Source organism: Hibiscus syriacus, unplaced genomic scaffold (genome assembly GCF_006381635.1).
Source record: "Hibiscus syriacus cultivar Baekdansim isolate YM2019G1 unplaced genomic scaffold, ASM638163v2 tig00005377_pilon, whole genome shotgun sequence".
Lineage (NCBI taxonomy): Eukaryota > Viridiplantae > Streptophyta > Magnoliopsida > Malvales > Malvaceae > Hibiscus > Hibiscus syriacus.
This window is the reverse complement of record NW_024062054.1, coordinates 2,620,522-2,639,129: the sequence shown is the minus strand read 5'-3', so window position 1 is coordinate 2,639,129 and position 18,608 is coordinate 2,620,522. Positions and strand designations below refer to the sequence as shown.

Genomic DNA, 18,608 nt, shown 5'->3' with positions numbered 1-18,608 from the left:
TTCAATGAACTTAAATGTTGCCTCACTAAATACTATAAGTACTTATCACTCTTGTTCATTTTTTTCCCAAACCACATGTTCTAGAGTATTCAAAGCTCCACCTCCTTAGCTAATCATTCCAAGGGAGAAATTCAAGTATGGCTTGTTTCGTTATCCTTATACTTCTAGTTGGTGGCTTAGTTTTGAATATAATGATTCAAATTTCATGCATATGGTGGGTAATTGGGTTGTATATGCAATGTACCTAAGAACCTAATGAAATAGTATAGTCTATGGAGTTAATGGACCCTAGGGTATGCATCGATAATGGTTTTTTTTTGAATGTATCTAACTTATTAGTATGCCATTGTGTATAATCCATTAAGGGTTTCTTTTGTAATGTAAATATATAAGATAGTTATGAAATGATGATGTAGTATGTCAAGTTCATAAATTCCTGGATATGCATTGGCTTGCTATTAGTAATCGACATAATGAATTATAAATTGGAATTAATGAAACTACCTTAACTAAATTGGGATTCATGTCTTAATCGAATTAATTGATAGTAAATTGATTAAGATTTGTTAATCTTGTATTAAAAAAAATAACTCTTCAATTGTATTATCTACTGCGTATGTTTGATTCAAAGTTCAACGATCTTGCTATTGTTTTCGGTTTCGGTAATGCTTCCAATTCCTGATTTAAGTTTAGGGGTATTACAATTTTATTATTAAAAATATTAAGATTCCAGATTGCAACATGCTTTCTTAGTGAACCATAACATTGTTGGGTATAACGTATTTTATTAATAAAAATATTAACATTATAGATCGCAACCTATTTATTAATAAAAATATTAACAATTTTTCTCCCTTTGAATTGTATATCATGATTAGTGCTAGTAATACTATTTGATCATTTCGTTGTTAGTTCCTTGCCTAAGGAGGGGCTAGGACTGTTCATTCAGTTAAAACGAACCGAATTGAATTAACCATAACTAAATTAATCGAACTTTTTTTTTTCTTTAGCCATTAATCGAAACGAACTTTTTTCCGAACATATTGACCGAACCGAATAAATTTCGGTTAATTCTCGAATTAACCAATTTTTTTTTAAATTTTCTAATTTGTATATAAAAATTATTATTTTTTAATTCAAAAAAATTTATAATTAATTTAAATAATATATAATTATAAAATAAAAATTTCAGATAAATTTTTTAATTAATTAATATTGATTTAGATTTAAAAGTTATTGGATCTTAAATTATTAATTGATTTTAAATGGTTTGGACTTAGCCCATATGTTATATATATATATTTAATATTTTTTAATTAAAAAAATAGTTTACAATTAATTTAAATAATATAATTATAAAATAAATTTTATATAATTTTTTTAATTAATTAATATTGATTTAGATTTAAAAGATATTGGATCTTAAATTATTAATTGTGTTTTAAATGGTTTGGGCTAAGCCCATATGTTATATATAATATATTTAATATTTAAAATTTAATTTCGGTTAATTCGGTTAATTAACCGAATTCGAATCGAATTAACCGTTAACCGAATTCTAAAACTTTTCTTAACCGTTAATCGATCGAACTAATTCGATAATCGAACCAAATTAACTGAACTAATTCGATTCTATCGATTAACCGAATTAATTCGGTTATTTGAACACCTAAGGAGAGCTGCGTCGGTAGAAGAAGAATATGAGGCTGCGGGAGGGGAGGTCCTTCTGGATAATGAAGACAACGATGGTTGGTTGGCAACACATGGGAAACCCGAAGGTATAATCTTGTTCCTTGAGATTGTACTAGTTTGAATTCTAAGATTGAAATTCGGACTTTACACAACTTGTCTTCCTGACAAATAGAAGTGATATGGAGGAAAACCTTCCTTCAATGGAGAATCTAGAAATCAGGCAGAATCAAACTGTAAGATCAATACCATCGTATTTTGGGGGTGGGGAGGATGAAGAAGATATACCCGACGTGGCTGATTTTGAAGAAGCTGACAATCTTGTTGAGACTGATGCGGTAAGTGTTAGGAAATTCATTTGATTTCTGAGATTCAAAAACTAGTTGGGCAACTGGTTTTTATTTTTCCCCTTTCCATTTTGTAAACGATTGATGCAGATTAGCCTTTTAACAGAGTTTTAAGCTTATCAACCGACATCCTGTACTATCTTAATATTACATATCTTTGTTAATATGGGTGAGGGTGGGTAGGTGAAAAAGAGAGGCAGAAAGGAAAGGATAGGAAAGGAAGGAAAGGAATGATTATGTTGTAATAAGATGCACAATATAGTTTTATGCTAACAAACCTTTCCTTATGGATAGGATTCTAATTTCTTCTTCCCAATCCCCCCTTAGAGGTTCAAATGTTTGTGTTCTGATATGATGAATGTCTGATCAATGCAGGCAACTTTACAACCAACATATCTTGTTGCTCAAGAACCTGATGATGACAATATTTTATGGACCCGAACCTATGATGTCAGCATCACGTAAGATAATTTGGGTTCCTACAAACTTGCTTAGGATTTGTTTACAGAATATGCATTTTCTTTTGAAGTCTCAAACTTGCCAAACATTATCATTTGTAGGTATGATAAATACTATCAGACTCCTAGTGTGTGGCTTACTGGATATGATGAGGCAGGTGTTGGATAATCCCTATTTTTACTGATCTATATTTGTTGGTTCAAATATCAAACTTATCAATATGGCTACAAATCATTTTCCCCGTCTGAATTTGATCCTAGTCGAGGATGCTTTTACAACCTGAGCTTGTGCTAGAGGATGTTAGTCAGGATCACGCACACAAAACGGTATGTCATAATCACTAATTGAGATTATCTCCCATTCATTTTTAACAGCACGAGGTTGGATTTCAGTTTTCTCATCTCATTATTTTATCTGCTTGCTCCTAAATGAATTTTGAAAATGTCTAATCTTTGCTGATTTACCTGGATGCAGGTTATTATTGGGGGCCATCCTCACTTACCTGGGAAGCATGCATCTGTGCATCCATGCACACATGGGGCTGTAATGAAAAAGATCATCGATGTACTTATGTCACGTGGAGTAGAACCTGAAGTTGATAAGTAAGACTTTTGGCTCCTCGTTTACGACTAAACTGCTTTGAATCTACCCTTTCATCTTTAAGAGAACATGTATGCAGGGTGAACTATTTGGCACAATTTTCCTTTACAGATAAAGTCATCATAATTTTCTCCTTCGCTTTTAAAAATGCAGTATGCATGTACTTTTGGATTGGATTACTGCAGCTAATTCAGTTATTAATATTTTGGCAATTCTCTGAGTTTTTACGTAGTTTGACTTTTTTCCTAATGAATTTCTGTTTCAACTGAATTATTGCAGGTATCTTTTCTTGTTCTTGAAATTTGTAGCCTCTGTAATTCCAACAATCGAATATGACTACACCATGGACTTTGATATTGGCAGCACCAGCGCTTAATTAGAGGTAAAGCATCTATAACGCAAGGCATTCGTGGCTCTAGTCTTTAGATCCAATTTAATGGTCTTGAAATTTGTAGCCTCTTTCATTTCTCTGTTTTTGTGCCACCTGAAACATTCTGTGTATTATTCAAGCAAGGAATTATTATTCATGACCCACTCTTAGGCTTTGCTTGGTTTGGTGGAAAAGTGGAAAGAAAATTAATTTGGAGTGTGTTTAGTATGAAAGAAAAAAGAGGGGGAAAAATGAGGGGTGTTCATTTTTATTTTCATGCGTAAAGATAGATCATTCCAATTTAAAAAGAAAAGAGGAGATAAAATGAGAGGAATCTGAGTTAGTTTAAAAAATGTATTTTTCGCATGAATCAAGCTACCTAGGGAGATACTATTGTTCTTAGAGGTATCGGGTTTGAGCACCAGCGTTTGCAAAGGTGTTTGAGCGTTCATTGTCAAATGGTTTAGAATCTTTAGAATAGATACTATACACACATTGTAATTACTCCAGTTTAATAAAAAAATAAATGTATTTTTTAAAGATAAAATTTCTTTCCTTGCATACTATACACGAAGGATAGATGGGACAGTCATCTTTAAAAATTTAAAATTATCATATATTTTGTATATTTTCTATGTATTTTTATTAAAAATTTATTTTCGTCCCTAAATTTTATAAATTGATCTCTACATAAAATTTTAGAGATTCACCTCTTAACATGAAATTCGGTGTCATCTCTCATACTTACAATCCTATTCTCCATAAGGTCACTATTTGAATCATTTGTGCCTTGTGTATGCATTTGTGAATATAACAAGAGTGCAGTACCAGACTATCGAAAGAAAGACAAGTTAGCATTAACGCGGACGGGGAACTCTTCTAAGGCAGTAGGGTACTGTTGTAGCCGTCTTTTGGGTAGACCTGGAATTGAGCTTCGACTTGAATAAATGAGTTAGAACCGTCACTGATAATTTTTTTTTTAAAATTGGTTGATCGAACACCATCTTACTTGATCTGCGTTTTACTAAAAATATGTCGGATTCGGGAGTCGGTTACTGTCAAGGAAGGATTAGCACCTTTGAACTGTCCTTTCGGTACCATTTAATTTGTCGTTTATCTTAGTTGCGAAAATTAAAATTAAATTGAAATTTAAAACATTTGATTCGAACTGATTACCTTTGATTGATTGAAATTTCTCTAAAAAAGGGTCAGCAAATAAAATGTTAGATCGTAAAATAAAATAAATAAATTCTAAACAAAAGAAAGAATTTTAAAAGGTTAAATTAAGAAATAAAAATAAAAAAAAAATAAAAAATAAAATAAAAAATTAAAAAAGGTAATAATAAAGTGAACTAATATTACAAGAGAAATAAAAAGAAAAAATGTTAAAATAAAAAATGTTAATTTCTAAAAAAACATTTAGGAAAAAAACAATAATAATTTTTATTCCAAAAAAATAAAAAATAAAATAAAAATAAAAAATATTAAAGGATCAAATAGGAACGAATTAAAATTTACATACCAAATTGATGCTAAAAACGAGCTGCAAAAGAAAAACAAAAATGTAAGGGGGTCAATTCGCAAAATATAAGAACTTTAAACAGGGAAAAAATTGAATAAATTCGAAATTCAAGGGTAAATTCATAACAAGTGATCAAAACGATTTACACATCAAAATGTGAGGGACTGCAGAAATAATTTAACAATCCCCTAATTACACAAAGGCCCCTTGGTTATAAATACCAATAAACCGAAAAAAAAATCATTTTAACCAAACTTAGAAAAAAAACCAAAAAACTCTCCTAAACACTCTCCAGAAAACCTCTCACCTAAAACCGACCGGTCGAAGGCCTGTCACTATCCCCGTCCACTCTCCACCGCGTCGCCGACGCCTCTGACGACCGAAAAACCAAAGGCTTACCCCTTTCGAAAGCGCTCAACCCCAGGAAACTGAAACCGAAACCAAAACCCAAATCCCCAAATCCCACAAATTGGCGTAGATCTAGGTTTTAAATCATCAATTTTTACCTTTCCCGGTGAACCTTTCGACTTTTGGTGGCTCTTTTTCCGAGATGCACTCCGATATAACTTAGAGCCTTTTTATTTCTCTCATTTGAACATTGTTTTTGGCTTGGCTTGTTTGTGTTATGGTTGTATGTTCTTGATTCTCTCGGTATTGTGATGGCTGTTTCTCATTTTGGATATGTTTTTTTGATTCCTTAGTGGCCTCTATTTGTTCGTTTCTCTCTGCGGTTCGATTATGTCATTGTCCCCTTGTTGTGTCCGGCGTGGGACTTATATAGCCCCCCGTTGGGGGGTTGTTTCCAATGGCTACAGGAGTCACTCTCCCCGTTCCCGATTTACTCGGGGTGTGAAGGTTGCTAGCTAAAATCCTGAGATGGTTCAGTCTCGGGCTGCCCCGATTCGAACGCCGAGAATCTCGGCTGACTCGATTCAGGTTGTTTGTGACCCTTCGGGCTTTAACCACTATGCGGCGCTAATGCTTGGGTTCCAGAAACCCTAATATGCTAGGCTAGTTCATGCCCATTTTCCTCCAAACCGAGCCTCATTGGACTATTTAGACCCTAGAAAAAGAAAAAAAAGAAAAAATAAATAAAAATAAATAAATAAATAAATAAAATGTAAATGAAAATTACATATTACATATATTTTTAAAAAATGGTTCTAAAATCATATATTATATATATATATTTGAAATGTTTTCTAAATTATATATTATATATATATTTCAAAACATTTTCAAAATGTTTTCAAAAATAATTTTTCAAAACTATATAATATATATTTTCAAAAATTATTTTCAAAACTATATAATATATATTTTCAAAAGTTATTTTCAAAACTATATAATATGTATTTTCAAAAAGGTTTTTAAAAACTATATATTATATATATATTTCAAAATATTTTCAAAACTATATAATATATATTTTCAAAAATGTTTTAAAAAACTATATATTATATATATTTTCAAAAATGTTTTCAAAACTATATATTATATATAGTTTCAAAAATGTTTTCAAAAACTATGTATTATATATATTTTTAAAAATGTTTTCAAAACTGTATATTATATATATTTTCAAAAATGTTTTCAAAACTATATATTATATATATTTTCAAAACTATATATTATATATGTTTTCAAAAAATGTTTTCTAAAAATTTTGTTATACATTTTTCGAAAATATTTTCAAAATATACTATATTATATATATAACTCAGACGAAAATGTGTGTCTATAGCTGCCCCTATTTGTCCTTTTTCGTGTAACAAAAAATATGACAAAAATAAAATGACATATTTTCGATCGGTATGAAGGGGTTTTTGAGTCTAATATCCTCCATTGTGGAGTTGAAAATTGACTCTGATATTGCAATTAGGAATAACTCCCTGTTAAATTGAGTTGCGGATGACTCCTCCGTCACGGAGTTAAGTCTGTCTTGAAATGATATACTTCTTCATGAAATTGAAACCGTAGTTCAAAATTTAAATCAGAAGGTGACTTCTTGTTGTCAAATCGTAATAGTCCTTGGTCTTCTCATCGGTTTAAAGACCTCAGTTTGAAAATTTGACTGAAAAGTAGTTCCTCGACACCACCATGTAGTTGATAGGCCCTCAAGCTGAATGGAATTGAACTCAAAGTTTTCATTGACAGATAACTTTTCTTGACTTAAGCTATGCTGCTGGAAGATAATTTCTTGTCACTAAACACAGCTAACCCATGTCTTCGTCTTGACATAAAGACCTCGGTTTAAACTTCAACCGAAAAGTAGTTTCTTGCTGCTACCATGCGGTTGATATGTCATCAAGCTAAATGGAATCGAACTCGACAGTTTTTTTGTTGACAAATAACTCTTCTCGCCTTGAGCTATGTTGTACTAAGCTGAGAGATTACCCCAGATCTTCCTCTTGACTTAAAAGACCTCAGTTTAAACTTCAATCGGAAAGTAGTTCCTTGTTGCTACCAAGCAGTTGATATGTTATCGAGCTGAATGGAATCGAACTCGACACTTTTGGTTAACAGATAGCCCTTCTCGCCTTGAGCTATATTGTAATAGGCTGGGAAATAACCCTCTATTATTGTAGATGACTCATTTACGGTGAAACTAAGTCAATCCACTTGGGCACGATATCCTTCATCGTGAAGTTGAAATTGTGGATGGCTCATTCGCTGTGAAGATGAGTTTTGAATTGGATGTCATTCGTTGTGAAGTTGAAATCCAAAATTGTATTACTTTCGAGTTCAATATCTTTCGCTGTGAATTTGAAATTGACTCTGAATAAAATTGTGTTTTCATTGTTGTGTCACAGATGACTCCTTCATCGTGAAGTTGGGTCAATCTTTGGGTACGATATCATTCGTCGTGAAGTTGAAATCGTGGATGGCTCATTGCTGTGAAGTTGAGCTTTGAATTGAATGTCATTCGTTGAGAAGTTGAAATCCAATTTTGAGTTGTAGTGCTTCACCAAATTGGCTTTGGGTTGGACATCATTCGTTGTGAAGTTGAAATCAAATCTTGTATAAGTTGCGTCGTTTCGAGTTTGATATTTCGCTGTGAAGTTGAAATCTAAATCAAACTATGAACTGGAAAGTTGTGTTGAGAGACAACTTTTCTCGACTTAAGTTGTGCTGTAATTTCTCTAATGAAGGATTGACCCCTTCACTGGTCTAAGCCGATCATAATTCTTTAGATGATTCCCCTTCACGGGAAAGCCAAGTGTTAAATTCTGTTAGTCAGATATCTTCCGTCGTGGAGTTGAAGTCTAGCTTGAAGGCGTTAACTGAAAGCTAGCCACTCGTCGTTGAGTTAAGCTGAGCTGGATCCGTTCTGAATTGACTCTCGAACCCATATGAAGTTGATTTTAAAATCCGTCGATCTTTCAATTGATCAAATTGGTTGAGGTGTAGCTCATCGCTGTTGAGTTAAGCAACGACCATCAATCTCTTTTGAAAGTGCCTTTGAATCGAGTATCTTTCGTCTTGAAGTTGAAACTTGACTCTAAAGCTGTAAAAATTATGTATGCGAAAAATGATAAATGTGATTCTCTTAAGTATGTCTAAAATGTATGCAACATGAATTAGTTATTGTTTTATCTCCTGGATGGAGCTTCATTTTTGTCTTCTAGTCTTGTCCTTGGAATCGACCATTCCCTATTTTCTTCTCGGGTTGTTGACAATGTCACAAGTTCCATCTGATCACTCGGACTATTTGCTTTCAAGAATGTGAAATGCTCTATTATTCTGCCATTGTTTATTCTTTCTTCAAAAGAGGCAGAATGAGCCTCAACATCTTCAAGGACTTTTCAAAGTTGAGATTGTCTGTTTGAAAATATTTTTTCTCCTTTCTTTTATTTTAGGAGGGAAAAAGGATATGAGAATATAAGAATTTTGTAAAACATTGCCCCTTAATTTAGACTTACAATCGAATCAAATCGTAAACATGAGTTCACAGAAAATCAAAGAATTAATAGCTCTTTAATGCTTTCAGAGTTATAGCTCTTTGACAAATGTCCAAATTGATGGGTTGGCTTCAGTTAGGCGTCCTATTTTCTAAGGTTTCGTCCATCAAAATGTCATTTCTTTCTCGGTACTTTTGAACATCGCAACATGCCCCTTTTCTTGGCTTGGTATTTTAATCGGATGCGGACAAAATGTCGCAACCATCATAATCAATTATTTATTTCGGTTCTCTAAAATCTTCCATTTGTTCAAGCTTCGTAGACTCCTCTAACAAAGGCAGTGCAGAAATATCAGTCTAAAAATGAAATTCTTGAGTGCTCTTATGAAATTGATTATAACAGGTGTTCCTTAACTCCCTTAGTCTATCTTTACCGAAAATCCTTATTTAGATAAATTTGATTTAATTTGCCATTGTCTGGCTAGCTGAATCTTATCCATAAAGCCGGGGCGTTTAACCAATTGCTCTAGAGGGACAGTTCAATGTTATAATCACCTTTATCAGGCTAACTGAAAGGTTCATCTCATCACACAATCTTCAACTTGACAATTACAATGGAGCAGACATCGAATTGCCAAGTATTCGAGCAATGTCATGGTTTGAATGCAATCTATTCATAAAGTTAGGGCTTTTGAGTTTCTTCTAACCAATTGCCTTAGTGGAATATCTCAACTTTATTGTATACATATAATTACATTCGGGGTATACATATTAATTTCTTAAATTTGTCAAGAACCTGTTATAGTCTAGGTGTTGTTGAAAGTAAAAATCTCATCTTTAGAGTCCAATTTCCAAGCAGCTGACCTAAACTAGATTCACCTACTCAACTCTTTCATCTATAAAGATCGTCATCATCATTGAGCGTCTTAGACAAAAGTATAGTAATTTCATACACAAAAGATGCCCTATGTTGTCCGCTCCCATACCTACCAAAATACCAAGCCTTTTTTTCTTTCCCTTATGAGAGGAAGGCTATATCAGTGTTGCAAGAGAAGGGTATAGCGTTCGAGTGTATCTTCTAGGGTAAGGATATGGATTTTGTTTTATCAGTTTTTAATCTTGATACTTTGTCAAAGATCTATAACTCCAACCATTTACAAAATTTTTAATTTAGTTAATATTCAAACAATTTCAAGTCTGCAAATTTGATTCATTGTTTGCCATCTTTACGGTAACATAAATTCATTTAAAATATCCTTACAAAAAAACTGAGAAAAGATGAAAAACAAATTCAAACAAAATGCTGCAATGGAGTAAAGCTTAGGATAAAACAAAATGATCTTCTTCCTTATTTGGATGTCCCCGAGTTGTTGAAGTCAATCCAATTCTTGTTACGCATCTTCTGCATGATTCTATTGAATGCGAAACAATTCTCAATAGTGTGCCCTGAGACACCACCATGATATTCACAATGAGCATTCTCATCATACCACCTGAGGTATAGGGGCTTCATGGGTTCCACCGTAGTGACACTACGTGGGTGTGAAAATGTTGTTGATAAAGTTCTTTGTAGGTCATGGGAATTGGGTCGAAATGTTCCCTTTCCCTTTCCTTCCTGGGTTCCCTTGAATTTTGTCTAGAAGTACTTGATAATACAGTTGCAATTGATTTTGGGTTGGAGATTATAACACCTTTATTGGCATGGTAAGTGTTGATGTTGTTAATCTCTCCACCCCCTCCTTCATAGGAGGTTTTTTTACTGGCCTCCCCTTCCTTAATCTTGCCTGCTTTATGACCATTTCTACATCTCCCGGGCCATGACTAAGTCAAAAAAAATTTCCAGGTGCCTAAAATAAGGAGCCTTCAGTGTTTGCATGAAGAGCTTCCTGGTTTCCTTCTCATCCAAAATGGATGAACTTGCACAGCTAAATCCTTTCATTTCTGTACGTATTATTTGAAACGTTCGTTATGATTCTTCTCTATGCTTTGTAGCATAACTCAGTCTGGCCTCATATCATTGACGTGTTTGTATTGTTCCAAAAATGACTTGGCTAAATCCTTCATAGGCTTGATATTTGATCGACTTAGCTGATTGTACCACCGGATGACTGAACCAAACAGGCTCTCCTGTAAGCAATGAATCAGGAGTTGATCATTTTCTACATATTATGTCATCTTTCGACAGAACATGGTGATGTGTGCAGATGGGTAACTGTTTCCATAGAACTTCTCAAATTTCAGGGATTTGAATTTCAGAGAAAGAACCAAGTCTGAGACTAAGCTGAGTTCCGCGACATCAACTCCGTAGTAGTCATGGTCTCCTTTAACCACCTTTATTTAGTTTTCCAATTGTTTGATTTTCTCTTCCATCTTTTTCACCTTGTCTTCTTCATCAAAATCCGGTATATGGTAATCATCAGGATTATTTTCAGGGTAAGATTCCAGGTGAGATAACCAACTGCGGGGTAGGAGGCATATATACCCCATCCGATGAAACTGCCTCAGGAGTACTTGTCTAATGTAAGCCAACTAACTTGGCAACAATCTGATCGACCAGGGACTCTTGGTTCATAGTGATCGTATCCAGAGTACTTTGATTTCTGGCTTATTTTCTTCTAACTCCCTCTGCAACCTTAGCATGTTCTCTTCGAGTTGAGCAATTTTTGCTTACATATTTTTTTTTGAACGAGTGTTATATGGATGAGGTGTGTCCAATGCTTGAGGTGGTATGTCCAGTTGTTCCCTTTTTTGATGAGACATTCTTTTGTTAGTTAATGCAAATGTAAAGAAATGAAATAACAAAATGCAAAATATGTTTTAAATGCATTATGCATGAAATGTTCGAGGCATTGATCCAAAAAACGTCTGTTTTTATAAAATCCTTATTTGGACAAAAGTGTTATTTCTTAAGAGAAAAACCCTCTAAAGGTACATTCTAACTAAGTCTTTAGACCCTAAACAACTTTTAATAGGTTGACCAGTCTTTACCTTCGTCTGTCACTGGTTGAATACCCCGTCGAACCGCTCCGGCTTCTCTGGCTAAACCGTGTAAGTGACGAGCTGCTTTTTGTACTTATTCCCAGAAGTATCGAACACTACATCTCTGGCTTTCATCCGTTGTCAAACCTGTTCCCTAATAGAAACGCCATTGGAACCCTCTATTGATAGGAGCTATCTGAAGTTCATTTACTTGTTTCTTTAATTCGTCAACAATGGCCTCCATCTCAGCTATCGCTTTGCCATATTGTTCTTGTTGTCTTTGAAGGGACTCTCCAGATCAGTAACCTTCATATTTCCCCTGCAACATTTGCCAACCCATTTTTGAAAAGTTGACTTTTGATGTACTTGATTGTGGGAACATATTGCCATGCAGATTGTCCTCTTTTTCTTTCTGAGTCTTTTCTGACCATAGCCAGACCTCTGCGTTTTTCATCTCTTGTATTACAACCCCTTTGTCCATTAATGCAAACTATTTACATTTAATGAACACATTTTTGTGGATCAACACCTCTTTTGAATGATGTTAATGATAAAAAAAATAAAATGAAAGAGAACAAAAATGAAAGGAAAGAGTTAGTGATGTAAGGATGATAATCCAAACAATAAAGAAAATAAAAAGTCCTACCCCACATGATATCTACCCCACATACTTATTATTCCTACCCGGACATGATCGCTATCTCGCATGTTGATTTTGAACAAGTCCTAACCGCATATCTTTCTAGTTCGCATGCTTTGAAAAGAAAGTAAAGCAGGAAATAACTCAAGACAACCTAGGTTTTGAAATGAAATTTTGGGGTGGGCTCTAACTCCTTGTAGTCTCCCGGTTTTAAAGAAGGTACTCGAGTTCTCCTTGCCGATGCCTCCTTGGGCTTGCCAAACTCTTAGTCCTAAGCCCATTACAAACTTATGTAGACTAAGTTAAATTCGAGAGGATACATTCCCTTATGTCTACGCAAAGAATAAATTCACACAAAGACATAAGGTATATGAATCCCTAGAGTTACTTGCTAAGCCTATGTGGAGAATAAATTCTCACAAAGGCGTCGCTTTCACCCCCACTTAAAAGGGTTCAGAGCTCGGGTATAGAGCCTTAGATGGAAAAAAGTTTAATAAGCTGAAATCATCGAAAGAAAACATTAGTACAACTATTTATTTGAAAAGTAATCAAAGATAAACAATAAGAATTGAATACATAAATTAAAATTTAAACTCGTCATTTTCTTTTAAAAAGGCAATCGAAAATTTATTTTGGCCTGACTCACTTACTTGTCCCCAGCAGAGTCGCCAACCTGTCGTAATCGTCTTTTGGGTGGGCCCGAAATTGGGCTTCGACTTGAATAAATGGATTAGAGCCGCCACCGATCATTTATTTTTTTTAAAAAAATTGGTTGATCGGACACCATCTTACATGATCTGCGTTTTACCATAAATATGTCGGATTCAGGAGTCGGTTACAGTCGAGGAAGGATTAACACCCTTGAACCGCCCTTTCGGTACCATTTAATTTGTCGATTGTCTTAGTTGCGAAAATTAAAATTAAAATTGAAATTTAAAACATTCGATTCAAACTGATTACTTTTGATTAGTTGGAATTTCTCTAAAACATGGTCAGAAAAATAAATGTTAGATTGTAAAATAAAATAAATAAATGCTAAACAAAAAGAAAGAATTTTAAAAGGTTAAATTAAGAAATAAGAATAAAAAAATAAAAAATAAAATAAAAAATGAAAATGGTAATAATAAAGTGAACTAATATTACAAGAGAAATAAAAGGAAAAAATGTTAAAATAAAAAATGATAATTTCTAAAAAAACATTTAGGAAATAAACAATAATAATTTTAGAAAGCGCAACGTTGAAAAGAAGATCGCAACGCGATCTTCCAAGAATCGCAACGCGATTCAGAAAATCGCAACGCGATCCAAGAATCGCAACGCGATCTTCCAAGAATCGCAACGCGATTAAGAAAATCGCAACGCGATTCCAAGAATCGCAATGCGATTCAGAAAATGAGTAAATTCTTTCAAAAGCTGTTGCATTTGTTTCTTTCTTAAGATTTTCTAAAAAGATAGTATCCGCGGACGGTCGAGACACGTATTACCACGACCACGACCACGACCACGACCACGACCACGACCACGACCACGACCGACCCGAGACGAGACGGCGGCGGCGGCGGCGCGCGAGAGTCCCCCTTGTTCTCTTTCACTCAACAAGGAAATGGGAAATCCAAGCCTTAAATACACTTCCCAATAGTTTCCAATACTATGTGGGATTGAGCATTACTCAACTTCAAAGAAAATATAGCAATTTTTGTAGCATGTTTCCCGCTTAATCCATTTAAAAATATTAAAAATTTTATCATATTAAAACTATATGTATAAGTTTGAATTGAAATGTATATCTACAATCTTTTAATTCTCTTGATAAAATGTTTTAATTTTTAGATATGGATTAAGTGGGAAATACTACAAAAATTGCTATATTTTCTTTGAAGTGTTGAGTATGCTCAATCCCACATAGTATTGGAAACACTATTGGGAAGTGTATTTAGGCTTGGATTTCCCATTTCCTTGTTGAGTGAAAGAGAACAAGGGGGACTCTCGCGCGCCGCCACCGCCGTCTCGGGTCGGGTCGGGTCGGGTGGGTCGGGTCGTGGTCGTGGTCGTGGTCGTGGTCGTGGTCGTGGTAATACGTGTCTTTGACACGTCCGCGCGGATACTATCTTTTTAGAGAAAATTCTTAAGAAAGAAACAAATGCAACAACTTTTGAAAGAATTTACTCATTTTCTGAATCGCATTGCGATTTTCTTAATCGCGTTGCGATTCTTGGAATCGCGTTGCGATTTCCTTAATCGCGTTGCGATTCTTGGAATCGCGTTGCGATTCTTGGAATCGCGTTGCGATTTTCTGAATCGCATTGCGATTCTTGGAAGATCGCGTTGCGATTCTCTTAATCGCATTGCGATTCTTGGAATATCGCGTTGCGATTTTCTTTTGACCGTTGCGATTTCTTTTCAACGTTGCGATTTTCTAAATCGCGTTGCGATTTTGATATCGCGTTGTGATTTTGTTGGTCATTTTCGCAAATCACAAAAAAGTTGGTTAAAATCGTATATTATAAGTCATTTTCGGTCACTGACGCTTTTTTCTCAAATAAAAATGATAATTTCTAAAAAAAATTTAGGAAATAAACATAATATTTTTATTCAAAAATAAAAATAAAAATATTAAAGGATCAATAGGAACAAATAAAATTTGCAGATTAAATTGATGCTAAAAATGGACTACAAAGAAAAACAAAATGTAAGGGTCATTCGTAAAATATAAGAAACTTAAACAGGGATGAAATTGAATATATTCGAATTCAAGGGTAAATTCATAACAGGTGACCAAAACGAATTACACATCAAATATGAGGGACTGCGAAAATATTTAACAATTCCCTAATTACACAAAGGCCCCTTGGCTATAAATACCCATAATCAAAAAAAATCATTTTAACACTCTCCAAAAAAAACCTCTGACCCAAAACCGATCGGCCGAAGGCCGGTCACCTTCCCGAACTCTAGTCGCGCTGCTATTGCCAAAACCAAAGACTTACCCCTTTCGAAAGCCCTCAACCGTAGAAAACTAAAACAAACCCAAATCCCAAAATCCCCAAAAATCGACGTAGATCTAGTTTTAAATCCTCAGTAAAATTTCCTGGCGAACCTTTCGACTTCCGTGGCTCCTTTTCCGAGATGCACTCCAAGATAACTTCGAGCCTTCATTTCTCTCATTTGAACACTGTTTTTTTGGCTTGGCTTGTTGTGTTGGTTGTATGTTCTTCGATTCTCTCGGTATTGTGATGAGTGTTTCTGATTTTGGATATTTTTTGGTTCTTTGGTGGCCTCTATTTGTTCGTTTATCTCTATGGTTCGATTGTGTCATTGTCCCCGTGTGGTCGCGTGGGACTATATAGCCCCCGTTGGGGGGTTATTTCCGATGGCTACGAGAGTCACTCCCCATTCCCGATTTAATCGGGGTGTGAAGGTTGTTGGCTAAAATTCTAGGATGGTTCAGTCTCGGGTTGCCCTGATTCGAACGTCGAGAATCTCGACCGGCGTGATTTAGGCCATTTGTGACCCTTCGGGGTTTGACCACTATACGACGCTAATGCTTGGTTCGAGAAACGCTAATTGCTGGGCTGGTTCAGGCCCATTTTCCACCAAACGGCTTCATTGGACAGTTTGACCCTAAAAAAGAAAAAAAGAATAAATAAAATAAACAAATAAATAAATAAAATGTAAATGAAATTACATATTACATATATTTTTAAAAAATGTTTTCATAATCTATTATATATATATATATATATTTGAAAATGTTTTCTAAATTATATATATATATTTTTCAAAATGTTTTCAAAAATATTTTTTTTCAAAACTATATAATATATTTCAAAATTTATTTTCAAAACTAATATATTTTCAAAAATTGTTTCCAAAACTATATATGTATTTTCAAAAAGGTTTCAAAAACTATATATTATATACAATATATTTTCTAAATGTTTTAAAAAACTATATATTATATATATTTTCAAAATGTTTTCAAAACTATATATTATATATTTTCAAAAATGTTTTTAAAAACTATATATATATATTTTCAAGAATGTTTTCAAAACTATATTTATATGTTTTCAAAAAATGGTTCTTAAACTATATGTTATACGTTTTCGAAAATATTTTCAAAACTATACTATATTATTATATATATAAATCAACCTGGACGAAAATGGGTGTCTACAGATACCTAAAACAAGTCAGAAAAAACTAGTTTGTAAATCCCAAATGCTATCCTTCTATTAAACTCATCGCTATCCCAGCTTATGACATGTGTCGTACCGTCTTTCGGTTGGGCCCCGGAATTGGCTTCGACTTGAAAATGTGATTGGAGTCGCCACCGATTATTTATTAAAAATAATAGGTTAATCGGATACCTTATATCTTACCTGATCTGCGTCTTACCAAAGATATGTCGGATTCGGGAGTCGATTACGGTCAAGAAAGGATTAGCACCCTTGAACCGCCCTTTCGGTACTACGTAATTTGCCGTTGTCTTAAATTAAGAAAATTGAATTAAAATTAAAAGGTAAAATATGATCACAATTACTTACCTTAGATAGTTTTAAAGGTGTGACCTTAAGAAGGTCAAAAACCATGTTAGATAAAAAGGTAATAGATAAAAAGGTAAGAAATAATAAATTAATTAAATTAAAATAAAGAGAAAACAAATTAAATAAAAGATAAGATAAAGAAAACAAAGATAAATAGTAAGTAAAATAAATATAAAAAATAAGAAAAAAGAAAAAGAAAAATATAGAAATAAAACAAATAAATAAAAAAGTAAAAATAATATATATATAAATAAAAAAATAAAAAGTAAATATATATATATAATATATATATAAATTAAAAACTGATATAAAAAATAATATATTTATATAATCTAAAAAAAATAAAATATATACTAAAGTAAAAAAGAAAATACATAAAATGTAAAAAATATTACATGAAAAAAAGAAGAAAGAAAAATAACAAAACAATTAAATAAATGAGTAACAAGGGAAATGTGCTTATAAATAAAGTTAAATAAATAATAATAATAATAAAACGTAAATGTAAGAGACCAAAAAAGTAAAAAAGATACTACCTTTTATTTATTTTTCGAATCGTTTACAATAGCTTTGCCTTTGTATCTTCTCGTGCTTTCCTCTATGTTTTGTGTAAATCGTGTCCTACAATGGTGAGTTACAATGGCTATTTATAGTGCTTGTGGATCCTATCTTTAGGAATTTAAATAATAGTAGAACTCTATTATTTTTAGGAGTTTGAATCCTAGCAAAATTATCCTATTTTAGGAGTTTGAATCCTAAAATTCTATCATATTTTTAGGAGTTTCAATCCTAGTAGGACGAAAAATGTGTGTTGACAGCTGCCCCTCTTTGCCCATAGTCGTGTAACGGGGATAGGGAAAAGATTAAAAGACACACTTTTCGTTCAGTGGAGTTGAAAATTAACTCTGATGTTTCAATAATCCTGTCAAATTGAGTTACGGATGACTCCTCCATCGTGAAGTCGAGTTCATCTTGAAATGATATGAAATTAAAGCCGTAGTTCGGAATTTGAATATGCACGTGGCTTCACGTTACCCTTCGGGTCTTTCTCGGTTTAAAGACCTTGAATCGGAATCGAACTCAGAATCTTCATTGACAGATAGCTTTTTTTGACTTAAGCTATGCTGTTTGAAAATGGTTGCTTGTCACTAAGGCACGGCTAACCCAGGTCCTCTTCTCGACTTGAAAACCTCGACTGCAACCGGAAAGTAGTGCGATTGATGTGTCATCGAGCTGAATGGAGTCGAACTCGACAATTTTGATGGCAGATAATCTTTCTTTGAGTTGGATATCCTTCGTCGTGAAGTTGAAATCCAAGTAGTAGTAGCATTGTTCCAAGTCCAATATCCTCCGTCGTGAAGTTGAAATTGGCTCTGGAACCGGGAAATTGTTGTTGACAACCAGCCGTCCATTCGTTGTGAAGTTGAACTTGTGTTGTCTCGAGTCCAATATCCTTCGTTGTGAAGTTGAAATTGAATCTGAATGAAATTTTGTTGACAAGCAGCGGTCCCTTCGTCGTGAAGTTGAACTTGCGTTGTCTGGAGTCCAATATCC

General features: G+C 33.7%; 1 protein-coding gene across 1 annotated transcript; it reads left to right on the top strand.

Moving 5' to 3' along the window:
- Nucleotides 1–1,864: 1,864 nt before the first annotated feature.
- Nucleotides 1,865–3,619, top strand: LOC120199148 (autophagy-related protein 3-like). The gene is made up of 7 exons (XM_039200335.1): nucleotides 1,865–2,027; nucleotides 2,412–2,497; nucleotides 2,597–2,648; nucleotides 2,756–2,821; nucleotides 2,970–3,097; nucleotides 3,375–3,477; nucleotides 3,606–3,619. The coding sequence occupies exons 1-6, from the start codon at nucleotides 1,872–1,874 to the stop codon at nucleotides 3,469–3,471; spliced, it is 585 nt and encodes a 194-aa protein (XP_039056266.1). The 5' UTR covers nucleotides 1,865–1,871; the 3' UTR covers nucleotides 3,472–3,477; nucleotides 3,606–3,619.
- The last annotated feature ends 14,989 nt before the right edge of the window (nucleotides 3,620–18,608 follow it).

What these genes read in the sequence shown, in the direction of transcription:
- LOC120199148 (XM_039200335.1), top strand. Translation starts at nt 1,872, where the DNA reads ATGGAGGAAAACCTTCCTTCAATGGAGAATCTAGAAATCAGGCAGAAT. An exon ending in AGGATCACGCACACAAAACG is followed by an intron (nt 2,822 to 2,969) that starts GTATGTCATAAT and finishes ACCTGGATGCAG; the next exon opens with GTTATTATTGGGGGCCATCC. An exon ending in GTAGAACCTGAAGTTGATAA is followed by an intron (nt 3,098 to 3,374) that starts GTAAGACTTTTG and finishes GAATTATTGCAG; the next exon opens with GTATCTTTTCTTGTTCTTGA.